The sequence below is a fragment of the Lingula anatina genome, chromosome 10 (genome assembly GCF_051362555.1).
Source record: "Lingula anatina isolate TDL-2025a chromosome 10, LinAna3.0, whole genome shotgun sequence".
Taxonomy (NCBI): Eukaryota; Metazoa; Brachiopoda; class Lingulata; order Lingulida; family Lingulidae; genus Lingula; species Lingula anatina.
In genome coordinates, this window is record NC_141776.1 from 14160580 (window position 1) to 14176319 (window position 15740).

The 15740-nt window shown below is 41.1% G+C and overlaps 2 protein-coding genes across 2 annotated transcripts; one reads left to right on the forward strand and one right to left on the reverse strand.

Annotated features, from left to right (window-relative positions):
• Positions 1 to 1789: 1789 nt before the first annotated feature.
• Positions 1790 to 7483, forward strand: LOC106170845 (uncharacterized). Its single transcript, XM_013550840.2, has 6 exons — positions 1790 to 2234; positions 3876 to 3959; positions 4818 to 4908; positions 5203 to 5317; positions 5851 to 5989; positions 6110 to 7483. Exons 1-6 carry the CDS (start codon positions 1994 to 1996, stop codon positions 6823 to 6825), a joined length of 1386 nt encoding a protein of 461 aa, XP_013406294.2. The 5' UTR covers positions 1790 to 1993; the 3' UTR covers positions 6826 to 7483.
• Positions 7484 to 9555: 2072 nt separating this feature from the next.
• Positions 9556 to 11805, reverse strand: LOC106177695 (uncharacterized). Its single transcript, XM_086997557.1, has one exon. It carries the CDS (start codon positions 11803 to 11805, stop codon positions 9556 to 9558), a length of 2250 nt encoding a protein of 749 aa, XP_086853683.1.
• Positions 11806 to 15740: the final 3935 nt, after the last annotated feature.

Consider the following 15740-nt stretch of genomic DNA (forward strand, 5'->3'; position numbering starts at 1 on the left):
TGGCTTTTTTGTACTTGATAGAAATTTAGCAGATATTTTAAAATTATTCATTTTAGTCTTGCAAGGATACGCATTGGAGTCATGCAATGGAATAATTTCCTCTGAATTTTTTAAATATAGGTATTCGTTTCATAACATTGGCACCAAATGGATGGGGTAAAAGTTTACAGACGTGATGGAGAAAAAAAAAGTACGCAATTCAGTGGTAAATTCATGTAATATATGTCATAAAATATGACATTATATATCTGTATGTTTAACATGTTGGCAGTCAAGAAAATACAACTTCATTTATTGTGCTGGATGATTTTTCTTTTTTTTAAGAAAGAGAGAAACTGAACAAGGCGTACACTTACTGTTTTATCTGTGGTTTTCATAATGGAAATTAATGTATCAACTCTGCTCGAAGCAGGTACGATACTTTTTTTTGTCATCCTGTCACAGCTTCTGCCGTAGGTTTCATCTACATAGCAACCATTTACACGGGGAGTGAGATCCTGAAAATACTGTATGCTTTCAATTAATGTGCATCGTTGCCTACCTCCTCAAGATCTAGCCTCTACCAGGGCCGCAGATTAATAATGTACACTTCTTTCTGACAGCAGATAGTTGCGTCATGAATTAGCAAGAGACGTATCTGTGAATATGTTATAATAAATTAATATGTCATCCTAGTAGGTCACAGTACAAAAGGTAGATACGGTTCAAAATAATTACATGACTGTTGATTTAATTAAAAAATGCACAATATCTGCGTTTCAGTGCTACTTACAGCTTCAGTAAAATGATTTTAGAAGTAGGCACAATTAGCAGGAAAAAAGGCAAAACCTAAAATCGGTGCTGCTCATTATATTAAGATATTACGACATAAGAAGACTAAAACGCTCAGTTTGTGATGAAGTTAAATTTAAATTCCGTTTCAACTGACATGTTTTAAGATCATAGGAAAAGTCACTTCCCACATCATCATTGTGCTTAGTAGGCAGCACATTCCATAGAATGAGGGTAGTCAATCAAGTAACAATTACAAACTTAATGAGGTGCGCATGGGTACATATACAGTAACCTTTTACCTCTACCATGCTTAAAGCATTACAATTTTAGATTATCCACTGGCAACCTGGGGATCAGAGAAGTTTTATGAGAATTAACGTATATCTTCGTGAGGTTGCAGCATTTTGCACAGCCTGCATATTAAGTTATTCTGTCAGATGCTCCAGGTGGTCAGACACATGTAAGTAAGCAGTTGTTAAAGACAAAATGAGAGGTTACAAATGTTTGTATATGCTATACCATTTGGTTTTAGTTTTAAACGTGATATTTTGTTGAATTTTTTGTGGGGCCACGGAAAACTAATTTACTTAATCATCAACTCATTATTTAATTCATATACAAATCGATAAATTACTTCAATAATTGATTAATTAATTTTCGCGATAATATAACCCATTACTGAACTGACTTGAAAATTTAATTGAAACCACTCCATAATATTTTAGCATGATGTTCCTGAACGGTAGGCAAACGAATAAATTAACAAATAATTAACCAGTCAAATCTAATTGTTTATTACTTAGTTCCCCTAACGATAGTTAAAAAAAAAACATTGAAATCCACCTTCAACCGAGAGACTGCCCCCAAAACAGAGTGTGCGCTTATTTTATTTTATTTTACTTTACTTTATTTTATTTTATTTTATTTTACAACAAAATCGGTAACTCTGCCTTTAAAATGATTCATCACGGTGCACAACTGGAACAAATGACCCCATATCTAATAAGTTACGATTCTACCACGCGTCATTTAATGGACTGAAACCACACGTTTTTCGTGCTTTATTTAACAAGGTGACATTTGAAAGATGTACATAAGCCGTTGTTTCCGAAGCTTTAACTTAAACGGACTCGAGCGAATATTGAGTCTGGTACAGGTTGAACACATTCTTCAGAGCTGACCACAGTGAGACGGCCAATTTGAGAGACGAACCGCAATCATGAAACTTTCTCTGTTTCTTGCCTCCATGCTTTTGGCTCTTTTAGCGTTAGAGCAGGTCGATGCCCATGATGCCAATGATGCCAATGAGACAGACAAGATACCACCTGGAGTGAAGTTTGAGAAGGAAAAAATTCCTGAAAACCGAAGACTAAAGAACATAAAGAAGGAAAATCCCGCAGAAATGAGAAAAATGATGAGGGAAAAAGGATTGATAGACATCTCCGAGGAGAAAGGTTTAGGTACGTTTCAAACATTTGTTATTAAAAAGAAAGTTTTGTCACTTTCCAACTAGTCTAATTCAATCTTACGGCAATGTTAAAGTCTGGCTCGCCATTTGATATTTTGCTCACCATTATTGTTATGCCAATTTATGCGAAATTTATACTAAGCGTTATAAAGAATTAAACAGATAATCTCGATATGCGTGAAACACAATTCTTCATATAGCTTTGAAAATCCAATTTTAATTTACATTAAGTGTATTTATTAATGGGCATTTATAATTTTCAATATTTCGTGTCAGTTATCGCTTAAAATGTACCAATATTTTACATGTCAAACAATTGGACTATTTGAAATTATAAGCACATTTGTGTTTCAATTATACTGCCTTTTCGTCGTTGATATTTACTATCATGTGTGTATTTGTTTTCCATTATCATTTATATATGGTATAAGGCTTGGTATATAATATGATTAATTAGATAGAGAATTTGTTACACTTTTATCAATATTGTGTATTTCTCATGCCCTTGAATTCTAAACCATCTAATTATCAAAGTTTTGGTTATCATTTTACATTTGCAATAGGTATTTATAAATATATGATATCATATCGATAGCTGATTTAATAAATTTATCAAAGTTTTTGTCATTACATTGGATTTCTGGTGACACTGTTGTTTGGTGTAATTTATTCGTCAAATGTATTTTTAATCATTAGTGTGTATTTCTTGTACCGCTGGTAAAGCCTCGGTCACAACCGGACGCACGAATTTCATTGCAGGCCGTGGAGTTCGTATATAGAGGTAGAGAAAATGTTTCAATGGAAAGGCGCAAGTCTGCCTTGCGAGTTGCAAGGGCCACGTGAGATGTTCTTTCAAGCCGGGACGCTAACTGCAAGGTGCGTTGGCCTTGGAAATTGAACTCATTTTTTGAGTTCATTTTGCTACTTGCGTATGTGGCACGCACTCAACACTTACAAGAGAATGCAATGTACGGCGAAAGCAGTTCCCTTTTGCGTCATTTTTGCTTCACACTTAAACACGCTTGTAATGACGTGCTGATGGCGAGCGTCAGTTTGCCTCCTGTTCTCCCCTTCTTTCTTTTACCTCATGCCTTCTTTTCTACTCTCTTAGATTCTTTCCCTTGTCTTTTGGAGGCATAGAATTGAGCTAAATTTGATATTTTTGTAAATTGTTGTACACGTTGCACAATCGACGTTCATTGTCGAGGCACGAAAGTCCACCGTGAGCACGCCTTTTATACTTCAGCCGTGGGGGTGACGCACGTGCGACGCATTTTTGCTGTGCTTTTGACTTTTTACGTCAGCTGTGAGGGCGTGCGCCGTAATCAGCTCGCAAAGGGCACTTACTCCTTCCTTGTTTGCGACGTGCGTCTTGTACCACGCACTTCTCACTTGCGAATTCCTTGCGAGGGGAGAAAGTTACGCTTGCGGCCTCGCTGTCCGCAGATTATTCGTAGAATCTTTTGGACATGTCCAATATCCTCCGTACGCGCTAACGAACTGGAAATTTCGTAAGAAGAACCTGCGTGGGACGTGAGATTCTGCGGAAAATTTGAACGCAAACAGCCCGTAAGAGCCCGTACGGCCGGTTGTGACCGAGGCTTAATTGATATCTTGTTAATATTCTTTCTAGTGCGGCTGATCACTGCTAAGGATGGTTCTAACGTTCCCAACCAGTATATTGCCCATCTTAAGCCTTGCGGAAAGTATGGAAAAAGTAGGTGCATCTAAAAAAAAGTTATTTCATTAGTACAATTAGCTTAATTTTAGTATCGTTGTGTACAAGACTAGAAAATTTATTTTTAAAAATCCATATACCCGATAAAAGATGAAATAAAAGAACTGGGTTACTGGAACGTATTGTCTTAACTACACGTATATGTATTAGGGCAATCGTATATGAAAAGTATTTAGGGTCTGATCCCTACATGCCATGTGAAACAAATTTTAGTATTGTTATCAAAAGTTATCAATTTTTGGCAAAAAAGTGAAATAATCGACCAAAGGATATTTTCAAGACTGTCTGTAAAGACACTAAATTTCTAATACATATTCAGTCTATGTGTTTTTTTCATGACATATAGCTTAGTACTGTTGTGACCGGATTAGGGTTATAGTCGAAGTATTGGGGTTGGTATATGGAACGAATGCCATCTGTACAAAGTAATGGGGAATGCATCGTGGTTTCTATCGGAATAACAATGTTGTGCAATGTTCTGTATTTATGCCGCAGAGAAGCACCAAAGAGACAAGTTCAGATAAGTTCGTAACCTAGTCAATTATTTATTACTAAACGATACATTTCTTTACCCAACCAAAATATTTTTGTGAGACAAATTTAAAGCCTCCCCCCCCCAAAAAAAAAAAAATAACAATAACTAAACCCAATTTCCACCCAAATAGATGGCGAAAATCTAGGGCGATTAATCTGAAAACGAAATAAGTAAAACATATACATGTAAGCACATAACAAATTATTACCTGCTTGTGGATGAGTCCGCTCTCTGGTGCAAAGTGCTATCACTTTTATTTACCAAAATCGATTACTAACTAATCGATTTAACATCCATTTCAGTTCGCAAAATCTTGAAAGGAAGAGGTTCCCAACAAAGAGTAAAGTTCAACAACAAAGATAGCTACGTCATACTTAGGAATATAAGTGCTAGGTATGATATGTGAGGTCATTCCTTATCTGTGGTTCAGCTTGTAATGGCAGTTTTATTTACGAAATGACTGTTATTCAGAATTTGCTTCATAATATCTTCATTTATACATTGTATTTTTATCCAATGTGATTTAAAGATATCACATTAAAATTTTATTAATTTGTATGTTTTCCGGAAGACATTCCACACAAATATATATATATATATATATATATATATATATATATATATATATATTGTCCATATTTGTGTGTTATGTTTTACCGTTGCTAATGTACTTCTTATTTTCACCAGTGACCTCCAAAAGCTTCGCCAACTTACTGACGTCTTTGATGAGATCGAACAAGATAAAAAAATGTCGTTTGATCGAAGTCATTGTGAAGGATATTTCAGGGCCGACACTACATGGGTAACTGTTTCTCTCTTCAACAGACCCTTATAGCTGTTGTACTAGTTCCTTTATTGGTTGAAGAACATTTAATCAATTTTACAACAGCTATAGGGGACTGTGGTGGAGAGATTGTCAGTTTAAGAGAATTCATACTCGTATTTTGTTTTGTGCGCTTGTATTATTTTTTAATGTTGCATATTTTATCTGATTCACCAAGCGACTATGTACAGCTCTCCTTGGCTCCTTTCCTTCAATCTCTTTCATGACTGCAGATGGTATTGTGTCATTTTACTTAAGTATAGAAATGTTGTAAGAAAAATATATACAAGGCTATACAGATCTCCGTCAAGGACAGGCCATAACAAACGAATTTGTTTTTTTGATGCCTGGATTTTGTGATATTGCCATCAAGCCATTTCCTCCTAACTGTCTATCTTTTTCATCAGACTATATATATTTTGGTTAATAAGTCAAACTAAAGCCTATTTAAACGATATCCTGCGGCAGAGAAATGATTTATATTGATATGACATCGCTTCTTTTTGATTCAGAATTTAGACAGAATAGACTATTATTATTGGGATGATGACCGTTTTGCTACCTGGGCGCTCGGTTCTGGTATAGACGCATACGTCATGGACACTGGAATTAATCCTGATCACGCTGACTTCGAAGGAAGAGTGTCATCAGGTATGTGAAATTAAACAGAATATACATGACTAGGAGGTGGGCGGAGAGAGATAATGAATACAAAATTAGAAGAAAGGAGCCCTATCCTCGTCATTTTTTTTAAAAAAAATATTATTTCAGGCTGGCATGCAAGTCGTTTTTCCAATAGCAGAGACTACGATGGTCATGGTACCCATGTGGCCAGTACCTTGGGAGGTAAAACGTATGGAGTAGCCAAGGAGGTGAACATCATCCCAGTCAAGGTATGCGACTCTGAAATCTGTTATACTTCGGACATCGTGGAAGGACTTTACTGGATAAAGTCAAGGGTTCAACGATACAAGCGTCTATCAATAGTTAATATGTCACTCGGTGGTCCGTATTCATCCTATATGAATAACGCTGTATACGCGGTATTGTATGCAGGCATCCCAGTGGTAGTCAGCGCTGGAAATAAACGCAAGGACGATGCATGTGATTATTCCCCGGCAAGCGTAAGGTGGGCCCTTACAGTTGGCGCCACCAATGAAGATGATTACGTGGCTTCATTTAGTAACATCGGACATTGTGTCGACATTTACGCTCCAGGGACGAATATAAGGGCTGCCTACTACGCACACAAGTACGGTTGGCTTGAGATGGGTGGGACGTCAATGGCGTCCCCTCTCGTCGCAGGTGCAGCCGCAGGAATGGTGCAGGTTTTCCGCGACGCTGGGTATTATAGAGTCCCGACGGTAAGCCTTGTTGATGACATCAACTATTATATCATCAAGTTTGCAGAGAAGGGCACAGTGAGGGGTCTCCCGTCAACAAACAACAACAATGTTATGCTTCAAACCATGTGCCTTACTACCTGAACCTGACCTCCCAACATTCTACGAATGAACGATAAACAAACTAGATGACTGCAGTAGCTTCTTAAAACTTTCCTTTAATATATCTTCCTGGAAATGTGGTCTGCTTTCAATGTTTCTAATAGTTAATTGTCACAGTTTTTTTTTTTTTTTGGTAATATGTTTTAGGAAGTAGTGAGGTTAAGAAATCTACAGTAGTTATAATAGGAGTTTCTTAGCGGAATGCTACAGGTAGGTTGGAACACTTCCTTCTGCACTGGTTATATTAACAAGCATATCAACTGCTTAGAACGTATAGAACCAGAATACACAGATGTGTTTGGAGCTTTAGATTTATTTTTAATGGACTATCGTCTAAACAAAATATCCCGTCTACAAGTTTTAAAACTCGGTGTTTTTTGACGTCAAGTATTTTAAGGGTGCGGGGTGATACTGATGATGTTAGAACGTTTGCATGTCATCTATTATTCACGAATATACACAACCTTTTAGTGCAGCAGCCAGTTTGCATTAATCTAGCTTCACTGATATAGTTTGAAAAGGCGCTTCTAACTCTCAATAGCGATATTCCACTTGTGAAATTAAATGTGAGATTTATAAAGCACGCTAGGTGGCGTCTTATTTCTGTCCTGTACTTCAACTGCTAATAAAAAAAATGCACGCAAAAGTTTGTAATTGTAACCTTTTTACTTTTCTATCGACACTGAATTCTGTTGTGCAATTGAAAGACATTAATTAAGTGATACATAAAAATATAGCCTATTTGTTAAATGCCTGCAGTTTTGATACAAAAGATCGAAATTCAAGATCACACAAAGATGCGGTTACTGTAGACCGCTAGGTGCCATTGATTTCTACCAGAAGACCATAGAGTAACAACAATGATTAATAATGACAATAACAATTGTAAAAGAATATTTTGGAAAGTATCTTCAAAGGAATAATATGCTGAATAGTCGAGATTTTACTAGACACGATGCCGAGATAAGTTTAAAGGGATACTTTACTCCTTCAATCCTTTTTGATATTATACTATATAGCTAACTAACAAATAAGACAAACACAAAAAGATTCATTCAAGTCTCGTGTGACATTAAATGATACGAAGTCTCCTATCTAACAGAAATACTTACGACGTTTCTAACACCCAAAATGGCGAGAGGTAAAATTCTTCGTGTTTGAGAAGATTTGGCCACAACTATCTTGACATCCGGTGTGTGGCGATCGTGTAAACAGAACGATATTTAACATGTGTAAAAGTACAAAGATAATTCAAGTGATTATGTTTATGACAAATTTTAACCGCAACGCTTGAAATATACTGCATTTTCCTATTATGTATTTGAGTAAATTGGACATTCCTGCTAATTCGTAACTTTACAGCGTTTCAGTCCAGGCTTCTGAGTAACACGTGTACATAGACTTTAATCATATGCATGAAAAAATCTGCAATTTGAACATCAGTTTAAAAGGTATAAAAAAACCATATATTAAAAATTAAGTTATGCATGCAAATGTCTTTTTTTAATAACATGTTACCGAAAGTTTCATTTATTATTGTAATTTGTCCCGAGAGGAATTCATGGTGTACTTCTTGACTTGAAAATCATATCTAACAGGGTCGCATTCATCCAGACGTCTAGGCTTTCTCAATAGCTTCTCATGAGATGTGAAATCTATGCTCATCTGAAGCAATACATTCCTTGGACTTATGATGACGTTATACACTGTTAAACTGCATTATGCTCGTCATATGTACCACAAGAAAGTCTTGCACTTCAGTCTGCAAATAGGATCAGCGGTTTCAACTGTCACTATGCTTGCACAAAACAGACGAAAACATCTGCCTTTAACATTTTCTCATATTATATTTCAATTCTCAAAATTTCGTCAACCCCGAAAATAGTGCTATATAAGACATTTTTAACGTGTTTCATTTGTGCCTAGTGTTGCGGACGAGACGGTGATAGAAGCAACAAGAACGAAGAAAATAAATAAATAAATAATTTAATAGCGAATAAATGGTTACAAAAAATTGAATGAAAATAAAATTAAACCAAATCGAAATGGATCGCTGTCGGTTGGACTGCTATCGAGAGATACCACTGTCGTAAGCCGCCGGGATGACTGCTGGGCCGTGGGCAGATGAGTGGCGCAGGAGTCGAGTAGACCGATATCGAGCCGCCGGGGTGACCGTCGAGTCTTGGGCAGATGAGTGGCGCAGGAGTAGACCGCTGTCGAGCCGCCGGGGTGACTGCGGAGTCGTAGGCCGGTGCGAGGCGCTGGAGTGAACCGCTGCTGTCGAGCCGCCGGGGTGACCGCGGAGTCGTAGGCCGGTGCGAGGCGCTGGAGAGAACCGCTGCTGTCGAGCCGCCGGGGTGACCGCGGAGTCGTAGGCCGGTGCGAGGCGCTGGAGAGAACCGCTGCTGTCGAGCCGCCGGGGTGACCGCGGAGTCGTAGGCCGGTGCGAGGCGCTGGAGAGAACCGCTGCTGTCGAGCCGCCGGGGTGACCGCGGAGTCGTAGGCCGGTGCGAGGCGCTGGAGAGAACCGCTGCTGTCGAGCCGCCGGGGTGACCGCGGAGTCGTAGGCCGGTGCGAGGCGCTGGAGAGAACCGCTGCTGTCGAGCCGCCTGTCGTTGCTACAAGCTGTGGTCGTCGGAGTGTGTCGATGCCGCACTGCATACCGCTGTAGATAACGTCCAGCTTATATAGCAGCTGGACGCAAAAAACTGCTCAGTTACGGTGTTGAATGCGTTCACTATTGGCAGAGTTCATTAAGTAGGGAAGTTGAGTAACTGTCGCTGACATACCCCCTCGCAGTAATACGACTAACTGGAAGCCTCTGTGAAACATGGACTCAATGTCTGCAGATAAACCAATGGATCCCCGTCGGAAGTTCAGTAGAACTGCTTTCAAACTGTTGAGGAGGTCTGGACCTGTAAGTAACTTGTCGTTCAGCGACGTCCCTGCATATCTGGCTGCACAGTCTTGAACGACTCTGGTCTTATTCGAAGTGTAAACGTCATGATGCGGCAAATACCAGGTGATGGGGCTCTGTGTATGGACTTCACTGTCTGTCATCTTTCTGGCATAACCTTTCTCCAGCCATGTGTTGATGATTTCAGAGTAGCTGCGGGATCGCTCTGGATTGGTTCTCAACTTGCGGCACAGGGACTGGTAACGCTTGAGAGCCGTTACGTAGTTTGAGGGTAAAACTGTATCTTCGTTTTTCCACAGCATTGGAACCGAGTAACGTCCAGATTTATAGCTGGTTTTCTGGTCAAGCTGGCTCTGGGCATGTCTGTCATCTACGGAAGTTGCTGCATTGCCTTCAAACTTGCAACCAAATGATTCTGTCGTGAAAAATTTCTCAAGTTGATCAGCATCCCCTCTGTCAATGGACTTGAAACTAGCGTGGAGGACGTGAAGACGGTGTTGTTTCGTAGTCGGGTCTGCCAATCTTCCAAGAAGTGACCAACCAAGACCAGTCTTTATAGCTATGGGAGTTCCCGGAGGACCACGTCTGATGTCTGTCTGGACCATGATGTCAGGTACATCACCACCGATTAACAAGCCAATATCAGGGCAGTCTGGTAAAACATCTTTCAGATCTCGGAGGTGTGGCAAATTGTTGATCTTGACGGAGCGTTGCGGGGGTATTTTCAACTTGTCTACCGCCCATGCCTGCTGGACTGGGAAAGAGGCATCATTGTCTTCAATGGCTGAGGAAATGGTGAAGCTGACTAGCTGTGCTCGCTGGCAATCTTCATCTCGAGTTACTGTTCCCATCTGTAGGATCTCCATTGGACCAGACAAGTTGAGCTGACTGGCTAAATCACGGCGTATCATAGTTAGTTGGCTTCCACAGTCTAGTAAGGCACTAGTGTTGATCTTCTCACCGGTGGGTGACATCACGATCACAGGAACAACTTGCAGATAAACTTCAGAATTAGGATTTTGCGTAGCAAAGGATCTCTTGGGTTGAGCTTTTTCAGTTGCTGACGGGGCCTGTACTTCTGCCTGCACTGCACTGGAAGATACACACGTGGACCGAGGGTGGTAAACTTCCTGTGGGACGCCATGGAGAGTTGTGTGATGTCTCTTGTTGCAATTATCAGCTCTGCAGCGCCCAGGGGAGGTACAATCAGATGCAATGTGTCCTGGCCGTAGACAATTCCTGCAAAGTCGATGGGAATTGACGCATTCAAACCGTTTCTTTGTTGTCATTGCTAGATAAAGTTCACACTTGTAAAGTGCATGGAGACATCCACAAACAACACAGGTGGACTGCGAAGAGGGTCTCGAAGATGGCGTCTTGGAGAATGGATGGTCAACAGGTTTTCTCTCCTCAGGAACAGGCTGAGTAGTGTGAAAGGAGGACGCTTTACGACTTCTGGGTTGAACCGTCTCATAAACATCTTCTGCGAGGAGTGGATCAAATAGTGAAGTTACTCTGTCTGATAACCAGCCTTCCAAATCTTCTAGAGTTGGTTCGTGGGTTGCTCGCAGAATACGGCAGCACTCAGCCCAACGTTCTCTCATACGTAGTGGGAGGCGAAGTGTACAACGTCGTACCGTGTCCAAATTCATGACGTCTGCTTGATAATTCATCCGCTTTAGAACAAAAATACAGTCTCGGATGTTGACATAAAACGATTCAAGTTGTACCTGGTCCCGGTCCTTGATTGTTGGGCCATCTGTCACTCGTTCCAAAAATGCTCGGGCCACCAGCGATCTATGTCCGAATCTGTGTTTTAGAGCTTTCAAGGCTATGGCATATGCTGCACCATCGATTCCATATCCCGCGATATGTTGTTTTGCTTGACCAGTTACACTGCTCTGTAGTAACCACATGCGCCGGGTATCCTTAAAATAGGGTTGCTTGTGTACTTCTTCGTAAAATAGTTCAGCAAACCTTGGCCAGTCTAGTGCAGACCCGTTGAATGGCGATATGGAGGCTCGCGGAGCATCCTTCTCGAACATGCACTTCAGAAGTAATTCTTCATAAGACTTGTCTGAATCACTGGGTGTGGCTAAAACAGTCTCACTATATGGAACAAGTTCATCAATCCATGCGTCTATTGGGCTGGGGTAGGTGCGACGGGAACATCATGGACTTGAGGCTCTTGGGATTGAGGCTGTTGAATTGGCTGCGGCTGTTCCTTGGTCACTTGTATAACCTCGGAGATTTCTCCCAAACAATCTGCGCAGGTTTCTTCAACGTCAGCAAACCAGATCTGGGCGTCTGTGATGGCCGTTTCATCTTCCAGAATGTCGATGTATTTCAAGTTAGCAGTTTCGCATTCCTTTTTTAGAGTAGTTATTTCGTCTTTCATCTCCGACAACCGATGTTTTCTAGTGGATTCATCGTGGATGAGCTGTCTTGCTTTCAGCACACGTTTAGTGAAGGCAGCCAGGCGTCCGGTTCTTGCGGCTTTCAATCTCCGTTCATCCATGCCGTAGGTGTTGAAATCCGGCTCGCGAGACCAATGTTGCGGACGAGACGGTGATAAAAGCAACAAGAACGAAGAAAATAAATAAATAAATAATTTAATAGCGAATAAATGGTTACAAAAATTGAATGAAAATAAAATTAAACCAAATCGAAATGGATCGCTGTCGGTTGGACTGCTATCGAGAGATACCACTGTCGTAAGCCGCCGGGATGACTGCTGGGTCGTGGGCAGATGAGTGGCGCAGGAGTCGAGTAGACCGATATCGAGCCGCCGGGGTGACCGTCGAGTCTAGGGCAGATGAGTGGCGCAGGAGTAGACCGCTGTCGAGCCGCCGGGGTGACTGCGGAGTCGTAGACCGGTGCGAGGCGCTGGAGAGAACCGCTGCTGTCGAGCCGCCGCGGGGTCGTAGGCCGGTGCGAGGCGCTGGAGAGAACCGCTGCTGTCGAGCCGCCGGGGTGACCGCGGGGTCGTAGGCCGGTGCGAGGCGCTGGAGAGAACCGCTGCTGTCGAGCCGCCGGGGTGACCGCGGAGTCGTAGGCCGGTGCGAGGCGCTGGAGAGAACCGCTGCTGTCGAGCCGCCGGGGTGACCGCGGAGTCGTAGGCCGGTGCGAGGCGCTGGAGAGAACCGCTGCTGTCGAGCCGCCGGGGTGACCGCGGAGTCGTAGGCCGGTGCGAGGCGCTGGAGAGAACCGCTGCTGTCGAGCCGCCGGGGTGACCGCGGAGTCGTAGGCCGGTGCGAGGCGCTGGAGAGAACCGCTGCTGTCGAGCCGCCGGGGTGACCGCGGAGTCGTAGGCCGGTGCGAGGCGCTGGAGAGAACCGCTGCTGTCGAGCCGCCGGGGTGACCGCGGAGTCGTAGGCCGGTGCGAGGCGCTGGAGAGAACCGCTGCTGTCGAGCCGCCTGTCGTTGCTACAAGCTGTGGTCGTCGGAGTGTGTCGATGCCGCACTGCATACCGCTGTAGATAACGTCCAGCTTATATAGCAGCTGGACGCAAAAAACTGCTCAGTTACGGTGTTGAATGCGTTCACTATTGGCAGAGCTCATTAAGTAGGGAAGTTGAGTAACTGTCGCTGACACCTAGTTTCACTTGATCTGTAATAATCTTCAACGTGTTATTTGAACTTGTGTTCTTGTAAGGGGGCGGCAAGTGTCGGATCAGGAAGAGGCTTGGTGAACCCGTCCTTTCCTTGGAGCCAGAATGTCTGCTGAGAGTCTATCTAGTTGTTCAAAGTTACTGCATATATAGATACATGTGAAAGTATTTTGATTAACTTGTATCCGTAACGCTAAGTGAAAGAATAAAGAACATAGAATCAATACGGAAGCCAACTTATACTAAACAAGGAAAATCGATTATAAGGTGATAATGCCAGTGTCTGCAAATGAACGTCACTGGACAAGAATTACCTAAGCCGTTAGACTTCAAACGAGAGGCAGTGTTAACCGTATCTCCAAATAAACAGTATCTAGGCATCTTCAATCCGACTACGCCTGCCACTACGGGACCTACAAAAATGATTAACTCATAGCTTCTAAAATGTGTTAAAATGTTGTATCACATTTACATATTAACATGTATCTTCGTAATTTTCCTCGGTAGCTTATATGTTTTGCGTTTTTAAAAGTTTTTTTAAGAATACGACCGAAAAAAGTTTTTTTGGCAAGTCCGCACTACAGTCTTCTTATCAAAAGCTATGATAAATTGTGTGGTATTACGTCCAACATCTCTAATTATATATACCAATTCATTTATGTAGTTTGCATTTAGCTTTTCAAGATGATAGATAAATATTTGCCTTAAGTTATTTATTGAAATGTGTTGTTATTATTACGACACTTATCCGTGTTTTTTTTTTTAATTATTATTTTTTTGTGTGTTTTTTTATGAAATACGACCTAAAAAGAGGGGTTTTTGTTTTTCTGGTATGCCTAGATAAGATTTTCACTTGCATTTAAATATAATTTATATTGGACTTTATTAAACAGAAGCACAGATATATTAGACAAAAGTTGTTTTCAGGTTCGACAATATTGGCCAGCTGACATATAAACCGGAATAAAACAGATTAGCTGAAGACTATGAGTTGGGAAGTGCTGGATAGAGTGGTGGTTCTATTCACCTTTAGACTGCCATTCCTTTAGAAGCTTGATCTAGTTTGGTGTTTCACAGACAGCTACCACCTGAATTATGCGAATTCTGAAGACAGAAATGGTGTTAGATCCCATTTCGGTCGTACTTTTTTGTTACACTATGGCAATGGCCTATCTCAACTTGATCGCAGAACTCAAACATTATTCAGTGACCAGGGAAATCAACAAGTAGACTGGTCTGTTTTCCCTGCTTTGAATCCCACTGAGCGCTGTTGGGATGATCTAGATCGTATAAGTTGGAGCATAGAGGACCGGCGGAGTACACAGGATGAGGTGAGGTAGGCGTATACCTGAGCCACCAAGCTCCAGAAACTGGTGAAGTCACTACCTCGAAGATGAGATAACACCATCTGGGTTTGTATAATATGACTAATTGATAATGACTCTGTGAATACATATCATTGAACAGTATTGCTTTTGGGTGACTCTGCTTTTCTCCTCTAATGCCTGCTTTGTTGGACTTGGCATTTGCATATCTCAGTAAGTTTCCACTAATTCATAAATTTATTATTGATCACTGAAAGTTGCTCAAGCGAATAAATGCTCCCGGAATATACTGTAACTAGAAGGTAGACATGAAATTACAATGAAGGACTAATGAGCTGGTTGTAAGTAACATTTTGTCTTATTTTGAACTTATTGAAATAGAAGATTCAATACTCTTTTAGAATATTCCATCATCTGCAGCAAGAGTGTATATAATATTGACCTCCAATGTGGATATAAATAAGATTTAGTTTAAAAATTGTATTATACGAATATTGACATTGGGTGAAGGCGGCTCGGGGATTCGGGGGTTTATTGACCCGACACTTGGATAACTGACCAAGGCAGAAAATGCGAGGATAACTAAGATGACTCATAAAATCAGTTTTTTTAGTAAAATGGCGCAGCTCCGCATCCATATTGAATATAAGCATATGTCATTAGTAGATATTGCAGCGCATTACAGGAGATAGACAAGCTGGTTCGTTACGAACTGTTGAATGAATGAAGGAGAGCCTGAAAGTTTGTCCCAAACTAAGGATGCATACCAAATGATGTAGACTACATCGACGTCTAAAACTTAACCTGATTTTATGTTTTAACACGCAAAAACGTTATTTTAATGCAGCGTTCAGTAATTGAATAAAAGTTCGAGAAAATTTCCGAGGTATTCATTCAATGGAATTACCATCTGGCAATGGATATAACACGCAAAAACTGGTAGAAATAGCCTTATTCTAGTTAAAATGCATTGGAATGAATTGCTTGAATGGATGAAGTGATGCGGTGACCTTCTTTTAAAGTGTACAGGTTATAACTCAAAAT

What these genes read in the sequence shown, in the direction of transcription:
- LOC106170845 (XM_013550840.2), top strand. Translation starts at nt 1,994, where the DNA reads ATGAAACTTTCTCTGTTTCTTGCCTCCATGCTTTTGGCTCTTTTAGCG. An exon ending in CTCCGAGGAGAAAGGTTTAG is followed by an intron (nt 2,235 to 3,875) that starts GTACGTTTCAAA and finishes TATTCTTTCTAG; the next exon opens with TGCGGCTGATCACTGCTAAG. An exon ending in TTGCGGAAAGTATGGAAAAA is followed by an intron (nt 3,960 to 4,817) that starts GTAGGTGCATCT and finishes CATCCATTTCAG; the next exon opens with TTCGCAAAATCTTGAAAGGA.
- LOC106177695 (XM_086997557.1), bottom strand. Translation starts at nt 11,805, where the DNA reads ATGTTCGAGAAGGATGCTCCGCGAGCCTCCATATCGCCATTCAACGGG.